Source organism: Strix uralensis, chromosome 1, assembly GCF_047716275.1.
Source record: "Strix uralensis isolate ZFMK-TIS-50842 chromosome 1, bStrUra1, whole genome shotgun sequence".
NCBI classification, from domain to species: Eukaryota; Metazoa; Chordata; class Aves; order Strigiformes; family Strigidae; genus Strix; species Strix uralensis.
Genome location: NC_133972.1, coordinates 28754020 through 28775977, shown reverse-complemented (window position 1 = coordinate 28775977; position 21958 = coordinate 28754020). Strand labels below are relative to the sequence as shown.

Sequence of the window (21958 nt, the reverse complement as noted above, 5' to 3'; positions counted from 1 at the left end):
GCGAGATGCAAATAATAAAAAAGAAAGCCTCAAATGTGGAAAACATACTTTCTTAAGTACTGAAAATCCTGATAATAATATCTCAGTCTGGAGTTATTATGGCAGCCTGTTTTAATCCAGGTATGTTGTGTTCACATGTAATAAAAAGCATTCCCTCCTGAACCTCACTGCATACCCAGCCCTATGAGGAAAGATTTTTGATTGTGATTCCGATGTTACAGTTTGGTAATTCGTTCTGCGTTGATTAACATTTGCACATGGTTTCCCCTGAGCCTCTTCCTCAGTCCTCCTGCTCTCAGCCCACTCTACCTCCATGCCGTCAACCCCCGGGTAAAACAACGATCCAGCACAGCGAGTGCCAATATGTGAAATAGTAGCACGACTTGTGCTTTGTGTTGTTTTCTTTGCAAGGGAGAAAATGGGAGTCTTCACACAAGGGAGGACTTTGTTTTCCTCTTTCTGTTGTCTGTGATCCCCACCTGTTGTATATATGGTAAAAATATCTGGGAATTATAACCCAGCAACAGTACGCAGCCAGAGTCATGTGTGACCGGGTCAAACACACACTCGCTGGAGGGTCATGGCCAGGTTACTAAGTCAAGGCTGGCAAGTCTCCACGATAATGTTTTCTTTCTCTCTCACTCTTTTTTTTTTTTCTTCTCCCCTTGTCTGTCTTCCAAACAACAGTTTAAAAAAAAAACCCTCGTAACAATGCAAACTATTTAAGCATGACAAATTCAAAGAAGTTTTTTATTAAAAAAAAAATTGGATGGGGGGGGCTGAGTCAATGATATTTTGGATTTAATTTTATAGTATAGTTTTATGTGGCACATGAAAGAGAGAAATTTGTATTGAAACAATTGAGACCCACTTTCCCAGTTCCTGGCTCTTTCCTGGAAGATGATTAAAAGCAGATTTTTTTTTCCAGACGAGACATAAAAATTAAATGATCTACAGTATATAGTTATTTTTTCAAATGTTTGGAGGCTTATAAATAACTTCTACAATCAAATGCACACATACAAGCAGCAGAGAATCTGGTTCTAATTACTTGTACTTTAGTTGAACTTTGGCGTTTCCTTTGACTTTCTGCCTAATGTATGTGAGCTGTGTGCCTTGCACTCCTGCAGTGAATTCACAAAAAAAAAAAAAAAGAGGGCAAAAAATCCAGACTCTTGTTGGTGCCAACAAAAATGAGGGTTAACAGAATGTTTTGACCAAATGCAACACTTTGCTATTCACCCTAATTAGCTGAAATTGCTGCTTCCCACCAGGGACCCTGAGCTCAGTATTCAAAATTCCCTTGAGGCTATCCAGGAAATGCCATTTGCTTTACAACTTCTTATTCTTTTAAGACTCAACTGTCCAAAGTGTGCATTAACATACAAGCTTAATAATCTAAGTTTCTAGCAAAACGCAAGGCATTTCATAGTGCTTGACTGCTTCTAGTTGGTCACAAAGTAAAATACCTCCTCCATCTGTCAACATGGTTTAGCTGGCAGTAAATTAGCTCTCACAAAGCACGCTGTGCTTTTAAAGATCTTATCTGCTGCTTTATCTAACCTTTAGAAATATTTCAGACATCTTTGGAATTGTGAAGTGACTGATTGTTTGAGAGTCCCTGTGTGCTTAAGCTGCATTCAGGTGTTGGGTGATGGCAGTAAGGCTCTGTTTTCTCAGGTGAGTAGGGACCCTGAAGTGTCACATCCTGCAGGACAAGACAGCAGGGCAGTGAAAGAAGTTGCTTTTTTTTTTTTTGCTTTTTTTTTTTTTTTTTAGTTCTTCCTAAAATTGTAAGACTGCTTTAAAAATGCCTCTTCTGGAAATATCAACTGTCTCCCCCCCATCTTTTGTATCTTCCACCTTTCACGTGCAGACATGCGTAGAAGAAAGCGGGTTCTGCTTTTGTGCATCCACTAGCCACCAACGTGATACAGAAATAATGCCTTACACCTGCTGAGCATGAACTGCTACAGATGCCTGCATCGGCTTTCTGCACTTCCATGCTGGCAGTACATGCATTTTCAAATCAAGAGTTAAAAAAGCTAAATCCAAGGAAGTACAGTAAGTCAGAAACTGGAGTAAGAGTTGAGCATGTGTAACCTGAGTTCAAGCCTTCTCCAGAAAGCTGTACATCTTGCCTGTGATCAAAAGTGAATGTTCCCAAACTGGGTTTTCTTACCGAAAAAAAAATCAAACTCTCTAGACAGTTCTCCGCTGATGCAAGTATTATATTCAATAGATTAAGCCCTTTTAGTGGCACATATATATATGGGTGTTTTAGGGACAGTCTTCTGGTTTACAGTGGCTCTTTCCTTCTCATATACCTCTTCAAACTGGCCAGAAAAAAATTCCCTAGTGACACCTTCAGCTCTTCAGTTGCTGACTATGTCATGTATTTATGAACTGAGCTGGTTGCTTAATCTCTTCTGGGTATCGCAAGTTCCTGGTGCTTGGCCAGTGCCTGACAGATCTCTGTTGTACATATGGTTCATGGTTTGAACACTGCTATTGGATGCTGGTGCTTGTTTAGGATGAAATCATGAAAAAAGCAGAGTCTATCGATATTATTCCTCAAAGACTACTTTCCCCAAACTGAAATCACAGAGGGATTGCAGGAGTGTAGTTGTTTTATTGAATGACACAACCTTTTTTTCCCATGGGGAGCCTAGAAACTGCCTTTTAGATGGACTGGGAGAGTTGAATGAGCTAATATGAAACACATTGTCTGCTGGTATTAGAGTTTTAAAGCTAAAATTTTACCATTCCATAGACTGATTGGAAGCCACCATAATTCATGTATGAGCATGAAATAAGGCAGGAATGTTTGAGGCCTCTCAAGGGCATTTGATGAATCTAACTTTAATTTAAAAGTACTAATAGATTATTGATTCAAGCAGGGTGGCTGTGCAGAGATCAATAGCAGAGCACTCTCTATCTCTCTTAAATACCGAAAATTATTGTTGACAAGAAATGATCATTCTTAAATTTTTCTTGGTGCAGTAGATACCTGTAGATTTTTGGTTTGCCAAGGTTCAGTGTATTTAATGCTGCAAAAGGTAAGTACAGTTCTGGACATTAATGTCACAATTTATGGAGCCATGTTATTTTACTTTTCTGTTTTTTCACTGTCTCCTTATTGTTAGATACATAAATAAATTGTTCCCGTTGGAAAGATATTTCTTTGCTTAGAATCAGAGCCTTTAACAGTTCACTCTAGCATTTATTTTCTTCTCAAGAAATGTCTGTCCTTGAAGTTGATAGTAGCTTAACTGAAGTAAATATGACAGAAAGGGGCCCTTCTCTCACAAGTAATCAAAAGTTGCATCGTGCTCAGTGATTCCCTCTGTGAATTCTGCAGAACATGAGTTGACAATGAATCATGAGTTTAATACAAATGTATCATCTTTGTAATCTGAAAAATATCATGTACAGTAAATCTTGTCTAAGATTTTTCCATTGAGTAATATTCTTTAGGGCCTGCTGTTAGTACTCTTGAGATTCAGCTCTACTGATAGTGCCTAATATTTCTGGATAGATCTGAGTTCACAGATCCTGTCATTTTTGTATATCTGTTGAAAAGTTAGAGGGATTTATCTGAGAAGCAGCAGACGGCTAGGTGAAACATGAAAATGTATTGCACATCTACAATAAATGTGAGGAATGATGACAGCATATCACAGAAAACTAATGCAGATGTTTGGAAAGATGTAGTTCTCATATCTTATCTCGCATCGTAGAGCTTTCATGTCCTTTCCCTGAAAGGGATAACTGGCTTTTCAGCAGGTTCAAAACAAATGACCATCTAGAAATATTAAGGCAATAAAGGGATGTGGGGTCATAATGTGTAAGTAGCTCTTTCTCAAAGAGGTTTCCTGATGTTACAAATCCTAAGGTAGGTAAGGAAGCGTTGCTGGGTTGTGCTAGTTTTACAGATTCTTTAAAAAAAAAAAAAAAAGCAACTTGTTCAGGTAATTTTCACTTCAGGTCTTATACTCAGTTGTTTGTCTCTTTACATATGTCCTGGTGCATGCCGCTATCCTGCTGTTGCAGAACTGCTCATTGGAAGTGTTACCTTTTGTAGAAAAAAGCAAGAGATATAAGAACTCTCCCAAGATTAGGTACTGTTTGGAAGGGTACATGCCACAGTTTCCCTTTGAAGGCTGATACTCAGTGTGCACACATGGATTCCATGCAATTCAATAGGTTAAACCAGAACATGACACAAAGTTGTCCATTTTTGGAGCCCGGTAAGAGATTCAAACACTATATCTGAAGTGAGCTGAAGCTTTTGTGATGATGAGTAGCTGGATCATGAAAAATGATCAGGTACTTTAAAATATACTTTTGAGGCTATAGCGTGTAGTCCTGTCATTGCTTGCCTTACTTTAGTTCCCCATAAATTTTGATAGGGAAGACAAATAAATGTTTATTATACAAAGAAAGATATGGGCCAGTTTGATAGTTATAATACAGTAAATGATCAGTTATTTAAAATTAATTCATGAATCATTCAATTATATTTCTTTTTTCTTTTGTAGCAGTGGAAACTCAGAGCACCAGTTCTGAGGAACTTGTTCCAAGCCCTCCTTCACCACTTCCACCCCCTCGTGTTTACAAGCCCTGTTTTGTCTGTCAAGACAAGTCATCCGGATATCACTATGGTGTCAGTGCTTGTGAGGGATGTAAGGTGAGTGCCGTCATCTCCCTTTCCCTTTATAGAATGACATTTCATTTTAGAGAGGGGCAAATCAATGGAGTTTGGCGTGACTTGATTGTCTCCAAAGATGCCTGTACCTTTCTTGTGTGAATTAATTCCGATTCATGAGTAAAACCAAGTAAATTACCATCATGCCTGGAACTATTTCCCTTTATAACTTGTGCCAAAGTATGTCTTTCAGGAACTTCTGTAAGTATTGACTAACATGAGAATGTGATCACAGATGCTGACGTAATCAAAGAATAAAGTGAAAACACTCTGAGACTCTTCACTGTCCCTCTGTAGGTCAGGTATGCCCTGAGAACTCACATGACCGTTGGCTGCTCTCAGCCTTTTATTGTGTGCTGCTACCTCTGGGTGTCCAGGGGGTGGAATCTGGGAGCAGGATCCGATCATCTGGAAATTTTTGGCATAGTCTTTAACTATCTAACTAATCTGAAATCAAATTGGGAATTTGAGCATTGGCAGGTTGGTATTCGCAAAATTTAATCTGGCACACTACAGTGCTGGTACATCTACTAGCTGCTTTCCAGTGCTCTGATTGTCAGAGCATGGATTGACTGTCCATAGGATGCAGTAATACAATGCACCCTTCTAAACTAGAGAATGTCTAAAGACGAGATACAGATCAGAGAAGCAATGTCAGCTAAACTATGTGTGTATGGCAATAATTAGAGGTGTACACACAGTGAACAGCATGCATGAAAGCAAGAAGGTAGCGCAAAAAATGCTAAAGGAAAGGTACCACAGGACAGATGCTCTCATAGTTAACTTTATTAGTTATGGTACCCTAGTGTAATGTTCTTTTTTAACAATTAAAGACCTGTGATTTTGATCCTTAAAATAGTTGTGCAGTGCTTAGTACAGTGAAGATACTAATGCATGCTGAAAATGGGACAGGTGCTATATCTATATAAAGTTATGAAAATAAATTAATAAAAGGTATTTTGCTGGTTTATTTTTGTGAAATAATATTTTTCAGATACTGCGCAGTTAGCCATTTATACTTTATCTTTTGAACCTGCAACTTCTTCCATGCTACTGGCCTTTTGTAGTGACGTAAAATATCATAGTCCTGGGTTTGTGTCATTAGACAGAAAAGCTATAGGATCGGAGTCTAGTTTCCCACCTATTTTATAGCTGTAGATCGTGAAGTAGTGGAAGTAACTATTTAAGCTCACCTCAGTTTTAGAATTTCTGGTATTGAGGTTTTCCTTGGATATCATGCCTGTATTTTTTTCTTTTAGATGCTACAAAACGGTCAAAATTTAAGTGTCTGTTAGGAAGAACTATGGTAAGAATGTGCTGTAACTGATTTAATTAAATAGGAAATCTCATCATACTCAGATGCTAACACACAAATGGTGGTGTCATTTGCTCACCCACACATTCCCTCTAAGCACAGACGTAATTGCAGACTGTGGCAGAAAGGTCACATGTCCCTAAGACTTCATTATTTTTGAAAAATACGCAAAAATATACTGTAGGGCTTTTATTGGCATACCGCAAAGCATTTTCATGAATAATTAAAGCAAGACCACACTTGTCAAAATGTATGAAGAAATCCATCTTGTAACGTGTTAGCCATTATTCAACAACAACAAAAAATCTTGTTCGCTTATTTGCTAATTTGCAAAATGGGGTAATTCAGCACTTAGCAATAGCTGCTGTTAAAAGGAAAAAAAAAAAAAAAAGATTAGTTATGTACAAAACCTGTCAGTCTGTGAGAAATAACGCGACTCCAAAACAGTAACTTGACTGCTTGAGACTGGTAATATTTGGCTTATTTGATGCTAGCTCTTCAACAGGTTGGAATAAGATTTTATGAATCTCTTCCACTGATTGAATCAACTTCCTTAGTGCCAGAAACTGGCAAAGAACATGATGAGACCACTGAGTCAAGCAGTGTTCCCTTTGGTGGGCAGTCATGTACTACATTTGCTGTTGAAAGTTGAGCTTTCAGGTCAACAGAAGTGGCGTGCTGGATGACAGCAGACAGCAGTACATGACCACAACACCGGAGACAGCCTCAGAAAACTCTACGTTGCCAGTTTCTACTCTTTCTCTGAAGAATGTTACCCTTTTCTCTTGAGCCCTTTCAGACTGTTTGGTTTATTTTTCTTTTCCTTCATCTTTGCTTTCACACAGTCATTTCTTGGTCCTGTACCATAAGCAAGCTCCCACCTTGTAGTTCTTATTTCTAACCATACAGGCTCCTGCCTGTACTCAAGTCTACCTTCACCCTTGGTTTCCAGTATCAGTTCTTCATGCTTCTCTTTCTCTCCACTTTCTTCATACAAAAATTTAGATAGTTGCTTTGCAAGTTTCAATAACCACTGAGCATTGAGCACTGCTGCTGGGGAAGCCTTATCTCCTGTGGATCTCTGCCTTTTAGTTGGTTAACCCAGGTTTATTAGAGAGCCTATGTTTCACTGAAGTCTTCTGCTCGGTATGGAGCTGGAGTTTCATGCTGATTCTCTGGTGAATCAGGGAGCAGTAATAAGGAAGAATTAATGTTACAGCCTTTTGTCTAGTTAGGAAACACAAATTTATTTCTCATTTACCTGAACACACATCTCCATGCAATTTCAAAGAACTTGATTTTCTTCAAGATTTGGAATTTCACTGAAGCTGACCAGCATATTCAAAAGCTGTTGGGATGGGGAGAGGCAACCTAGTTTACGGACAGCTGGGCTGCACAAAACATAAGTTAGCCATAAGAAGCTAGACTAAAATATCAGCCGAATCAAGTATTAATTCTCCTTTTTTTCCTCTTTTTCTCTGACCTTGTTGCTGTTTTCTCTTTCTTCACTCCTATTTCCACCGTTTCTTTCTTGACCCAATTTGCAGTCTCTGTTCTGTGTTGTTAAACCTTAAAGATTCACTCCTTTTTCCTCCTGCACTACACCTCCATCTGCTCTGAGGACCTTTTCTCAAGTCTTTTCTCTTTCTGACTCGTTTACCTTTCCCTTCAAACTCCTGGCAGTCTTCTTTCTCAAGGGAAACACAAATGGAAAACTCTGCTCATATCGTATTTATATGGGTTGGAACAGATGATCTTTAAGGTCCCTTCCAACTCAAACCATTCTATGATTATCTAATTAGGGCCCTATTCCTTTTGTTTTTCTGTGCTGACTTTCCCTTGGTTTTCTTCTAGTTCTCTCTCTGTTCCGTCTCTTCTGCCTTTCTCCTTTGAATTCTAGTGAAGTTGCTGTCACAGTGATCATTAGCAGTCTCCATCTAGTGCAAAGGGACAACTTTCTGTCCTCCAGGTTTTGAGTTGATGACTGTCTTTGAATCGGCAGGCTTTCTTTTTCCTGGCTTTCAGGGCTCTTTACATTCTCCTGCTACTTTGCATACTGTTTATTCCTTGTCTCCTTAAATGGCTCTTTATCCACTTCCTGATGCTGTTCCTGGAGGTTCAGTTCTTTGGTTTTCTGTCTCAAAAGCATCAGTTACTGACCTGTTTTATGGTAGATCTGTGGGGGAGGTCGTTGCAATATTCTGCTCATAAAGTGTGTATTCTTAATGGAGATCATTCCAGCCAGGAGCCCTTGGAGAACTGTGGATGGTGATTATGACCCTGTGATGCTCAGTTTGGGAACCACTGCACTAGAAATTTTGTCTTCCCTCAACTGTCACCAACCCATGGATGAATTCCAAAATTACCCCCATCTCTGACTTCTCCTCTGCAGTCTTTCCCTGGTACATCTTCTTGCTCACCTCACTGCTACCTTGGACACAGAGTTCATGAAGACAGAACTTTCCATCCTTTCTCTGTGACATCACCAACTGTAATCTCATGGTGTGCAGTTTTTTTAGACATCATGCCATGATGACATCATTTCTGATCTGCAGCAGTGTAATTCACATGATTTGTTGTCCTTTTTCCTCCAGAATCTGTCTTCAGCTGCCTTCACTGTGAAACCATTGCTGTGGTCTTCTTGCATGGTGATTAGATTGGTCCCTTCTCCTGTCCTTCCTTCCCCTTTTGCCACTCACTGTCATCCTTGGACCTTATTCTTTCAGGTCCCTAGGAACAACCTCCTAACCTCCTTTGACAAACACTTTCTCAGTATTCTAAGCACCCTTTTTTTAAGTGATCCTTCTGTTTTATTCATTACCAGAGTCTTCAGTACTGTGCCCCACTAGAAAGACTGTTCTGTGGCTTGTTTTGATATACTAGCCTTTTAAGGGTTTTTAGGGGCTGGAGTATTTCATAATATGCACTTATGAACCACAGTAAAAGTTTAGGAGCTGTCTAAAAACTTTAAGCTATCTTGGTTTTTTATTTTAGTATGTTCATGCTGAAAATTTAATTTGTGATTATCGATTTAGAGTACCTGACTTCTTGCCTTCCAAATTTAAAATTTGGGAGCTTTCAGAAGGTTGATATCCCAAGATTTTTTTCAATTTGGTCAGTTAAATTCAGCAGTCAGAATTTTTTTTGTGTTTTAAACCGATTAAAAAAAAAATCACGGCTTTGTGTTTGTATCTGGGTGCTATGCTGCAAAAGGCTGATGTGTCTCACAGCCTGTCAATGGCTTTGTGTATGTATTAGAATCTCAAAACCAGACTGGTCTTCACAGCGCACTTGTATTTTGTAAGAAAAATTCCAGGACCAGTCCATCTTTTTATATGTAAAATACAATACGTTGACAATATTCAGCTTATTTACAACTTTTCCATTTTGTAAACTGAGTGGCATTTCAGAGGCGGGTTTTGGAATCTACTCATGTATTTCATGACCTCAACGAAAGACTTCTGAAATATCTTTTTTTTTTTTTCTTTTCCCCCTGGTCTTTGGGTGTTGCTAGATAGCACGCAAACAAATTCCATACAAAACGAGCAACTTGGATTTATCCAGCTGGTACAAGTGATTATAGGGCTGGCTGTCACCGAAAGCTCAGCTCTTTGGTCCTGACTTGACTCATCATTGTAGCTGGGTTTGCAGAAAGGGAGACTGAGAGTAATGGGCTGGATTCCCCATACAATGCCATCATTGTGTGGGCGAAGAGAAGAAGCTGGTGTTCTGGCAGCTTCAGCTGTCTCTAAAAGCCTTGTCTCTTGTTCTGGGCATTCAAAACCAGCATTCCTCTGCTGGCAGTCCTGCCTGGATTCCTGGCTTGAATTCGGTGGGCAGCAAAGATGCCCAGAGCAGTTTCAGGAGAGAAGACAGCGCAACATATAAGAGGGTAGTTTTATGGGCCAGCGGTTTTGTCTGAATGATCAAGGTGCCTCTCTGCCAGTTGTTGATGTTAATGGACAAAACTGTAGACAAATCTACTTCAACACCAAGGGATCCCAGGTTGGCTTTTATCATAAAAGAAGAATAGCTTTTCTTCCATCAGAGTTTTCGTATAAAATCACATCTAATGTGGGATCATTAAATTAAAAGGGTAGCCACATTTAATATCTTTTCAAAGGTCTTAAGCTATGAAAATATGTTTATTTGTTTGACACCTTACTGACTCAAATATATATTTTTTTTTTTATTGCGGAGACTTTAAGCAGTGTGGAAAATAGGCATTGACATAAACCTTGAAATTGAGGTCTATATTCTGTAGGACTGACTCCCCCCCCAAAAAATAAGATACACATAGGAGTAGAAAAGAAAAAAAAAGAAAATGAAACAATTTTTGCTTTGTCCAGATTTGCTGATCCACATGGTGTGTAGCTTGGGAGAAAAGCTGTCATTTTGTAACAGGTTTATCTTACTTGCTCACAGATGCAGTGGGAGGCAGTCCTACCACTCAACTTGAGGCCCAAAATTAGTTGCCTGACTTTGAAGACTGGGCTCTCTCTGCAGTGGAGACAGAGGAGCTCCTCTGATGGCTGATTCAGATTTGTTGTTTCTTGAGTTCTGCATGAAGGACATACATGTTTTGTCCTTCTTCCTACTTTGTATTGTACTGATTATTTCAGTGGAACTTCCCATATACAAGAGACACCTCTAAACTGGATCTACTCTGGGTCACCCCCCAGAGTAGCCTGTCCCCCTGAGCCATTGGGTTAGAAGCCCAAAGCACAACTATGTTAATATTCTCCATGATATCGCCCACAGCTGTGTTCCTCTGGACACTGAGAGGGTTGGGGTTCCCGTGTTGCAGGCCATAAATTCATGATCAGCATCTGTCAACAATGGATTTACAAAATGCTACTGACAGAGAGTGGAACTGGTTTTGATTTTATTTATTTGAAGTTCAATGGCAACGATATTCTGCTTTGATTCACAAGAAATGTTAACTGGCCTAAAATATTTTAGGAACTGTCATAGCAAAGTTCCCTTTGTGGAACAGTGTCCTTTTGGACAAATACCTTTTTCTTTTAATGATGCCTCTTACATCATGTGAGGACAGATTTGTGTTTTCTGAGGCAGTTCTGGGATTGTAGAGGGATCTGAAGCAGCAGTTCTTTTTGATAACACCGTTCTTGCACATGTTAGCTTCTAGCTATAATGTAATTATAATTAAGCCCTTTACTGGGAATTAAGGATCCAGACATAGAATTTTCTTAGTTACCTAACACTAAAAAATAAAAGCAAGCTTCATAAAACTAGCTAATATTCTGTATATTTGTCTGGCTTTGTTTTCCTGGCATGTTTTAATCAACTATAACTGAAACAAAAAGTAAGAGATGTAAAGTTGAAAATATGTGCACAGTATGATTTGTATCAAGGAAAGAAGTAATATTGTTTGCAGCAATGCAATTGTAAAAGCTTCTATTGGTTCAAAGAAAAATACAGATCAGCTTGAACGATCAAGCTGTATTTGTCTCCATTTAAGATGTATTAGTAAGTGACAGTGCCACCAGTAGAGATGCATGCTGTCATCCTTGCAGAGCTATGAAAAATTCCTCGAATCATGGAAAATTGCTCCTAGTTTCAGCTAAATCAACAATCATTTTTTAGCAGGTGAAAAATGTATTTTGAGATACATTTCTGCATACTATTAATATCATCTGATCTTAAACTGTAAGCACTTTGCAGTGTAGCAATGTTCAAAGCCATTGTGCAGAGATTCCGAATTACTTTCTAACTATGCTAACCACACTGCTCCAGTTATTTGTGAGCACAAGGGCTAATGTCCTGTGGAAAAAGGAACTGGAAACTACTCTTTTATTTTGCATAAACTGTCAAATAACAACATATAATTGTTTGTCTTAAATCTTGCCCTCCCTCCTCATGCAAAATTCGTGATACCATCAGCGAAGGCTTTCTCAAAAAAGAACAGCAGTATCAGACTCTTAAACTATGGTGCACTGGTGACCAGCCACATTTTGGGTTACCGCTTTGCCATGCTGTGTGCCTGGAAGATTTCTGGCTGTTCCTCCTGCACGTGGCCATCTCCTGTGGACAGTTTGGATGCAGCTGTCCCATTTCAGAGGCCGAAGGAGTTAACTAAGTTAGATGTGGACTTTCCCATCATACGTGAGCCAGCCATAGTGCCCATGACTGTTCCCAAGAGCATTTCCAAATCTAGACGTAGCCTTCATGCGTGCTGACCTTGCATATCTTTTCAGGGTCTTTGGCCAGTCCATAACAGCTACAGTTTTTTCATTGTTACTACTAAACTAAAATTGTTGAGTCTTACTCTTCTGGCAATGTCAGTTCCTTTCTATACCTGAGAATACGCACCGTAAAAAGAAGAAACTTCAAATTTACATGTGTATGTACCTGAATCTTGGGCTTCAATCATGGTTTCTCGCACCAAGGTAGTTACTGAAGAGTCCTTGTAGTTGTGTTTGTCACATTTCTATCCAGCTTTCACCTGGCTATGTCTGTTATGGCTTATTAGCAGATGGCTGAGAGAGCTGAAGTTCACACCAGCTCAGTAACGTGCGCATGGTTTTCAGCAACTTCAACAGAATTAAGTAAATTATATGTACGTGTGAAAGTTCTGTGTATGCAAATCACTTAATGATGTACTGACCAGAGATGCCAGAAGCAGGTGGGCCGTGAGTCAGGGTGGTACACCTGCCTGCCGAGAAGTCCCCTAGTTTGTATGTAATGGATGTGGAGTGTGTTTTTATTTTCCTGTAAGTAGGTTCTAATGGATTTTACTTTTTCAATTTTCTTCACAAGAGAGGGAGAAAAACCTTTTATTTTGTTCTCATCTTGTCAATCTATTTCATGGCTCTCTTAGTTTAAGGACTTTAATTATACATGTGGAGTACAGGCTGTCCTGTGCACCTGCAGAACGTTGCTACAGTGTAGGAAAAAATGCAGCTTTCTACCATGTTTAATACAACATTTTATAATATGATCTTTAAAAGTATTGTTTGCAGAGGTAATTCAGCAGATAAGGAAATATGGATATCTGAGCAAACGTCTCAGAAATTAAATACTCTGAGATTTTCTGTTAACAGTAGTAGCCTATCTTTTTATTTTTACACTATGCCATATTTATGTATGCTCACTGAACAGCAGTTATAGATGTGTAAAATTACAATGAACTAGCTTTCATTTTCTGAGTCTAGAACTTTTTAAAAAGGAACTGCTTAATGAGACATTGAGAGAATATACAAGCAATTGATCTGTTAAATTTAAGATTTAGGGTAGCTTGCTGGACCCCATAAGAAAGTGTACTGCCTTACTAAAAAATTCTTCCATTTTTGAATAGCCATTCCAAAAATCAGAAACTGACAGAGTTAAGATTATACCCATGTGCCTGTCCATCCCTCTTTGTATCTGGATTTTGCCACAGTCTTTAAGTATAGATATGTTGTTTCTTGAGTTCTGCATGAAGGACATACATGTTTTGTCCTTCTTCCTACTTTGTATTGTACTGATTATTTCAGTGGAACTTCCCATATACAAGAGACACCTCTAGCTGTGACATCTGTGCAGCTCAGTACTCCACTTCTAAAAACTTCTTGTAGTGTTATGTATCTTGTAGTCATGCATCCAGTTCTGTAATTGGTAGTTTTGGTATAGCGGTATAGTAACTGTTTAATTGGTATACTGTTGCAGCTGGTCTGCCAGATATTCAGAGTTCCTACTCATAAATTGTTCTTCACTTTGATAATATGCAGGAGTCCCCACAATTTCCACAGCTCAATTCAGGAGACAGCTGAGAAGTAGAAAGACATTTTTGTGCATAAAATCCCTTGTGATTTCACATGGCCACAGTTAAAATTTCTCATTTAATATATTTTAGTGGGAAAAGTTACTATGCAATAAAAACTGTATCATAATACCTATGTTTAAAGGGGAAAAGGTATATTGTTTCTGGATCCCCTGTCCAGAATAACGGATACATAAATTACAAGGTGAGACGGCAGTCTTGAGTAGTGCCAAAAAACATAGATTTGGTTGGCTGTAAATACAGTCAGTGATTTCACTCCAGCTATAGCAAACCTCAGCAACTGCTGGGGACCCTTCCAGCGCCAGAGGGGAGAGCCAGCAGCCCCCAGCCACAGCACACATGAGCAGGGTCTGCTGTCGCCTGGCAGCAGGGAGACTGATCAAATGCTTACGGAGCAAGTTTGTTCCCATTTCAGAGTCTCTTTAAAAGTGACAATTTAATGGGACCCATTACTGTCAGCTGTGGCCGGTTCCCTCTCCCTCCTCCCAGGCGCTTACCAGGGAAAGCAGAGATTTATAGCCGTGGTGCAGTCTCTCCGATGGGCTACTGTTCACTCCTCCTGTGAGTGTCCCGGCTGGCTGCTCTCCAGATGAATCTTCCCAACAGGGGAGAGGTCTTCTCTGTCTCTGGGGTGCTTGGCTTTCTTTGGAGCCCTACACACCTATGATAAGTATATATGTAAATTATTAGGTCCTTGCTTCAGATTGTGCTGTGATCCTCACGTGCTTTTTCTGGTCCAAAAGACGGGCAGCGCTTCAGATTTAGGAAGATTTAAGCAGAGCGTTTCAGAGAAAGGTCTGCAGCCTATCATTTTTTAAATGAATGAGCACTACCACTTCTACCCTTTTTTTTGCATCAGGGGATCAAGGGATTGCTGATATGCCGCCGCAAATGGTCTTAACCAGTCCACATTTATCCATAGTGATGCACAGCGACTGGTGTGTGTAAGGAAACAAAAGTGAAAACTATGTATTTTTTTGAAAGGAAAGAGGAAAGGGAGTGTTACGTGAACAGGAGAGATGCAAGCAGAGCACCCAGGAGCCAAATGGATGAGCTAACTAAAAAGACCTTTTCTCTTACGCCAAGTCCATGTGATTTTTGTAAACTGAAAGAAGGATCGTCTTGTGATTATATGAGCTCTGTGCTTGAATCTGGCCATTGATTAAAGTCTGGCAGGGGAGGGAGAAAACAGGAAAACATCTTGCTAAGATTTTCCTGTGTTAGATTAATCAGCCCCAGTTCATTCACTGATCTCTGAAAGGTCATGTTTTCTTGTTGTCAAAGTTGCCCAGTCCCAGCCTCTCCCTTGCTTCCCTGTGGCTTGGCTGAACGAACAGTGGTGCCCAACACCAGGCAAGTTGGAGGCAGCATTTGTCCTGTAAGATGTGATGCTTTTTCAGCGTCTCAGATCGGTGTTTGCAACAAGATGCATATCTCCAATGAGTGTTACCTTAAGAGTCCTTATTGCTTGGAGGAGCTAGTCAGTTGATCCTTCTGGCTCTGTTTGTGCAGTTGCTAATCCCTTGCACTGGCACAGACTGCATTTCATCCTTTTCTCAGCCTGCTTTTCCATGTTGTTGAGACTGTTTTGACCGTGTGTGCTTTGACAGTGTACGGGAACCGTGCAGAGGGATATGGCCACCATCTCACTCTTAAAAATGGTGGGTTCGCCAAGCTGGTCCAGCTCCAACTCATCCCTCTGCTGTCGCCTTCGGTAATGAGTTTCAGCTGCAGTGTGGAAAGGTAATTTTCCTTGACTACTGCCAGTACTAGAGAGCCAGACTTGCATATTTCTGGGTGTTTACTTAAACTCTGTTTTCTAGTCTCTAGGCATCGAAGTTTCACTAAACTCTACGTTTTACAAGGTTTTAGTGGGTAGTTCTGTATTAGCAGAGTTTCTTTGTTGCTGAATGCGGGGGAATGAGAGAGTAGCATAAAGTAGTAAGTACAAGACACCGCTTGCCAGATTTTAAGAGACCTGATACAACATATTTGTTTAGAGATCAGTTGTCAAAACTAAGAGAAAAAAAAACTTGTGGGGAGATAATGAACGTGGGTTGATGAGTCATTCAGATGGATGCCTGAAAAAACGTACCAGGAAGCATAATGCTCAAGACATCTGGTTTATTTTGGCATGTTTATGTCCATGTTATTTCTTCTGAATATTTTTGGGTTGCTTTCTGCATTGTTTTCATATGTCACTTTATCCCTTCTCAGAAACTTCTTTTGTGGTGCGGATCGGGCACATTTTAAAACTCCTCCCAGGTCAGACAAAGAGAATAGAAGCATGCTGGGTCTTGAAGACAGGCGGGAGCCATGTTGCGGCACGGCCAGAGCCAGCTCTTCACTGGCTGTCCTGGCAGGTGTGTGTTGGGCCAGCACCCACAGGCACCCACCCGGCTGGCCGGGCTTGGGCTGAGCAGGGAACAGCTGGCTGTGCATGCAAACTGTGCAAATTGCTCTGCTAAAGCAAGGGGAATTGCACTTTAACCAGCTTGCAGGCATATATAAATATTTGCGCCATAGTTTGCATTATTATTTCAGCTGAGCTGTAAACATTCAGTTGCTGATAGTGAGTTAGAAACTAGCACGTCTATAAATTTCAGATGGTGCAGAAATGCAGGGATTTTTATATTGGCTGACAACTAACGAAAGTCCCTGTGCCTCTTCTGATAAGTAACTGGTGCCAAATATGTGTGGGAACTCTGCAAGCCTTTGTGGTGAATGAAGGCTGGAAGGGGAGGAGGAGGAGGATGCAAAGCCTGCCCGTGCAGGGAATTTCCTTCAAGCGTGCACATACCTTCTTCCTCCCATGTAGGCTTGTGTTTGAGCTTGCCCTTTCCTCTTCACATGTTTCCATCTCTGCCAGCAGCTAAATGGAGAGGCTAATTTGAGAGACTACTGCAAGTAATTGCAGCATAGTAATTGCATAGCTAACATGAGTCTTTCCCTTGTCCTGCCTGCTGCAGGAATCTGCATGTCACTGCATGGATATAGCTTGGCAGGGATTTTTTATTTGTTTTTACTAGGAGATCTATTACTTTGTTAAAGTAGCTGTTGCTTGGTGTCTTTCCTTTGTAGCTCTGTGCAAAAACATCCCATGTATGTCTACTAAAATTGTGACATTGTCCTTGGAAGATGGTCCCCCTGCTACAACCATCTGAAAACCCAACGGATAAAACAAAGACCCAAATTAAGAGTGTAAACCAAAATCAGTCATACATTTGGGGGATAACAGTTTGGAAAGTCTTTCCTGACACTGTGATTCCATGCAAGAGAGCAGCTACATAAATGGTTTGGAAAAGTGTCATTCTTTACGAAGAAATACTGTGCATAATTAATTCTTGCTCCTGGGAGGTCAACCTGGGGCACTCATTATTGTCTTAATTGGTGGTATAAATCCTGAGGCACTGGAGGGGAAGAGAGGAAAAAAACGATGAGCAGTTAACAACATATAGCCTTTTGGATAAGTGCTAGCCAGTCGTACGGCCATCCAAGTGACATTTTATGGTTTTATTGGGTTATAGGTCTGGTCCTCCACAAATTAGGTTAAAGGGAATTGATTTGCATAAACAAAAACATAAGAAAATAGCAAAATGCAATAATTCATTCCTGAGTTCTCCATTAAACTGTGTGAAATAATTCAGTGCGCTGCAACTCAGAAAAGCATTTCTTTGATCTCCTGTTATTCATATTAAATTATATTCATTACTCTTCCCATCTGGAGTTTCCTAGCAGGCCAAAAATCATCCTACAGACATTACTGAAAGGAAGTTAACTGTAACTTTTTAATTATATACATTTCATCTCTCTTTTTTTTTTTTAATTTGGAGAAAGCAGATGGAAGTGCATACCAGCGCCTTCCTCTCTGTTTAAATTACTGAAGTGGAGAAGCAGAAAATCTCAGCCGTTCTTTCCCCTCACATACTGTTCAAGGTGATGACTGTTCTGTCTGGAGACTTTGACGTGTTTGCTAAAAAGGTCAGGAGTTCAGTGAAAATCGAAATTGTGGAGAAATCCTTGTGTAGTCTTAGGGATGCTGCAGTACCCTCGCTGGAGAAATCTGGTTGCTGCAGATCTGCAGCCGATTCAACGCATCTCCCCTGTTTTGTCAGTAGCTGTGTCTCTGCCAGCTGGCCAACAGAAGCGTTTCAAAAACCCCAGAAAAAAAAAAAATCAATGTTTTGATGGTTTGGAGCATGTTTTTAACATTAGGCTGAGGTTTGTGGAATCAGAAGATATGTTGGCATGTGGAGCACCGTTTCCAGCCTCAGCAGTGGCTAATGGCTGATTGGCATTAGTAGCCCAATGAGTAATTTCCTTCAAACTCTGTTGTCAAAATTGGGGTGGGTTTTTTTTGCCCTCTGAGGCCCACAAGGATTTTTTCACCTTAGAAACTATTAGGATTTATCAAGTATGGTCTGCTCTGCCTTTGCTGGAGAAGTTTTTGCAGTTGCAGATAAGTGTCCCCATTTTGGTAGCTTAGGGAGGGGTGACACCTTCCTCGTCTTCCTGTCCCTGTCCTCTGGGCCTTTTTGTCTTTCTAAGATATGAGAAAACTCTGAAATGTTTCAAACTTTTCCATTTGCATAAAAAATAATGTAAAGAGAATAGGCCTTATTTTCCCCTTAGTGCGTTGCTCTTAGGTCCACAAGTCTGTATTCCTGTATGCGAGATGTGGGATAACACCTGCTTATTTTTATGAAGCGTTTTGAGTTCTGTCAATTTTTTTTAGAGAAACCAAAACAACCCTGGTTTTAATAGCAAATTTGTGTTTCTTCAGCCATGGAAGGTTACGGCTGCTCTTCATCTGCAGAATAAATGGCTAGACAAGATGAAATGTGGATGGCGAGCAGAGAGTTTCTGCTGGAAATAGCAGCAATGAACAAACCCAGAGCACTTCCCAGCGTGAGCTGGTGCCCAGCCCCTCTGCTGCCAGGCAGCTGGCATCTCTAGGTGCTCACTACAAGCTATTGACATTTAATAACATTTATTCATTTTTTTTGCAAAGATCTGCCTGTCCTGCCCTGACATACATCATCAGCACAATTTTCCCACTTCCTGGCAGCCAGCCTTCCTCTACTTATTGTTGTAGCTGCTTCCATTTTGTGCTGGCGGTGGTTTCCAGCCACAATGTCAGACAATTAATTTGTTTATTCTGCAAGCCGTGACTTCCAAAGCGTGATAGACAGTGCAGACATCCCGGAAAAGTGCTGTGCAACTGGGAATACGCTCATTTTAGCTTCCTTTTAGAGAGCTGCTTTGGCAGCTTTCATTACTTGGGGGGTCTCCTGTTCTGGCTACAGCCATTTTACAGTGTCTTTTGTACTATCCAGAATCACTTAACAGCATATGCCAGGGCTTTTAGGTCTTTTATAAGCCTTTCAATGCAACTCTAGTTGTGAGATTGTATGTTATCGAGGCCTTTCAGAGCAAATATTCCTGTTTAACAACTGAAAATTGTGTGTCTCTGCCCTAACCTGACCGCTGATCCTACCATGACTTTGTGAGGAAGGGGTTTTTTGTTCCTTGACTGCTGCCACCTGTAATAAAAATACTGCAAACCACATTCCATTCATGAATGTACCTGGGCAATTCCCTGGACACAGAGCAAAGTAGTTTTGTGCAGATCTCATCACTGAGAGAGACCTTAAATGTCTCTGTTGATGCTCCAAAGAGAGTAGTAACGGGGTCCTTACCTTGCCTAAGTATGTTTTACAGGGTTATCAAGGATAGAGGATAACTTGAATTATTAAAATAAATAGATAGAAAAGAGGCTATGCATCACAAAGAGTTTTGTAGAAAAAGGTACATATTTGTACAGCTGCTATTTCAAAATAAAGCTAATGGCAGAGGTTTCAGGTATGTTGTGGGCTGGATTTTCTTTTTGCTTGTTACTTTATCTTTCCCTTCAGAGCCCAGTAAATCAGAGTTTATAAATGACTGGTAAACTCTACCACAGAAAAGTCCTTCCTACTCCTTTGTTTCTTTTATGATAAAGTAGCAATACACTTCACTCAGAAGCTTGTTTTGCAAATTCACCAAAGAATGTCCTCTGTATCTTCAGGAGACATAGCTGGCTACCTGTGTTTGGGGTTAATCAGAGCTGAACCAGATGAACCACACAGGCTGTTCAAACAGATTGAGCTCACAATAGTCCTTCTCTGCTGATTACCCTGTCCCTGGCTTGCAGTGCAGGTTTTCAACTTGTAAGCCCACTACATCTGCAAATAAGATTGTCATGCTGTATGCTGGCAAAATATTTTTAAGACATTGTTGGGATCAAATGATCCATCTCTTCATACAATGTGCATGACTTGAGCTCTAAATAGTCTGACTTGCCAAAATCAAGTGGACGGTGAAGGAGAGGGAGTTGTGTAGATTCCCTAGCAGATATGTAAGGTTCATGCTAACAATTCTGTAAGACTTCATAAGCTTAAACACTTAATGTTATCTTAAGGGCTCATCCTTAATGAGCTCCTTTGTATTCAGATATTCAGTGGCATAATAGTATTCAAAATATTACTGAAATAGTGGACGTTCTCTGTGGGCACCACTGCTCTACACTGAGCTCTTTAATTTTGACACACTCGCAGGCAAATAACAACAAAAGTAAGCGGTGAGTGGGATGAGGTGGGGTTTTTCTGGCATTGTGTTGAAGTTAGATTGACTAAATAGATTATTTAGTTCTAAGCAATAGACCTAGTAAACTTGAGTTTATTTGCTGCTTGATACATACGGTTTCACGTATCACTCTCTGCTTTCAGTGCAGCAGATAAGATATCAACACAATTAAAAGTGAAAAATAATCTGTCTGCTCTGCCAGTGGTGGATGCTCAGAGAACACACGCTGATACAATAGATTTCTGAATAATTTATACTCAGCATTTTTTCCTTGCACTCGGTAAATGAGGACGCCTAATGTGGCATGGTCAGAGTGATACTCTATCTGTCATCCATTAAGATAACAAGATTGGTGGGCCTGGGAGGAGCATGGCATGGTGCACAGAAAAGATGAGATTAAAAATTGAAATGTTTGTCCAAAATGCTCTGTGTAAAGGATGCTGATAAAAGCAGCTCAGAAGGATGGAATTAATTCAGAAGTGTGATTTCTGCAAAGCTTTGTTTGTCTTTGCTAAAATAAAACCTCAAGATTCATGTTCCTTTCAAAAGTTGTGGATAAAAGGAATATTAGAGCAAATCACTGTTCCTGATAGGCCTTCAGTAACTCCCTCTACTTTAAATTCAGGTACTTTGTAGGTGCTATCGAAAACAATTACATATGACAGTAATGCTTTATGTCTCACAGAATGTCAGGGGTTTTTATATATATATATTCATAAGGCATTTTAAATTACAAAGGAAGAATCATTTGTGCTTGTTTTTGGCACAGAAATGTCTCATCTCCTGTCACAGGGTGTTCATTTAGACAGGATGCTAAAATATTTGCATAAAAAATTGGTCATGTAAATATTCAGCCAAACAGATTCCTTTCAAGATGAATGTATTACAGTAAGTAGTAGTTTGTTTTCCAAGAGCCAGTAGGCACTAGAAGTTGATTAATTTATAAGCAGTGGTGGTTTTACTGTGTTTGAGAACGTGTCTGAACTGTCTGAAGTTTGAGAACGTCTTAAGGTTAGGTCATGTTCAGATTTTCTTGGTTTTTGAAGAAACTGTTGGGGTTCTGAGGACAGATTGAAGTCATTTGAGAAAAAGCACTTGGAGGAAAACTTAAGCTTACTTCTGACTTTGCTATTTTTAGTTAACAAGCCAGATACCTGTGCTATCTGGAACCCAGCCTTGAAATGGTTTAAATTTGCTTTTCTGTTTAACTGGACAGCAAGTGCCCACTTTGCCCATCCCCCTGTCCTGCAGGGTTTTCTCTCACTGCAGGGCTGCAGGTTACCAAAGCAGGTGAGGTCCAAACCCCTGCAGAGGGGTAGACAGGACATTGTCTGGCTTTTAAGCCCAATGTCAGATTTGAGAAATGCTTCTGGTCATGATGCTGCTTGCAGTGCCACCCAAAACTTGTGGCTGCACAGCACCAGGTTTATGGAGGCAGCTGGGGAAACTGAGCCCCAGTGCCCAGCAGATGCTTCTCGCCTCCTGGCACTTGAACTGCTGTCACTCCCCCACGATGGCTTTGATTTGA

General features: G+C 40.2%; 1 protein-coding gene across 2 annotated transcripts in view; it reads left to right on the top strand.

Annotated features, from left to right (window-relative positions):
* RARB (retinoic acid receptor beta) overlaps window positions 1–21958 on the top strand; it is a 319544-nt gene that overhangs the window by 246566 nt on the left and 51020 nt on the right. For both annotated transcript variants that reach the window (XM_074861024.1, XM_074861028.1), the window contains one exon: window positions 4542–4690. In XM_074861024.1, the coding sequence (XP_074717125.1) occupies window positions 4542–4690 (149 nt within the window). The remainder of the gene's footprint in view (window positions 1–4541; window positions 4691–21958) is intronic.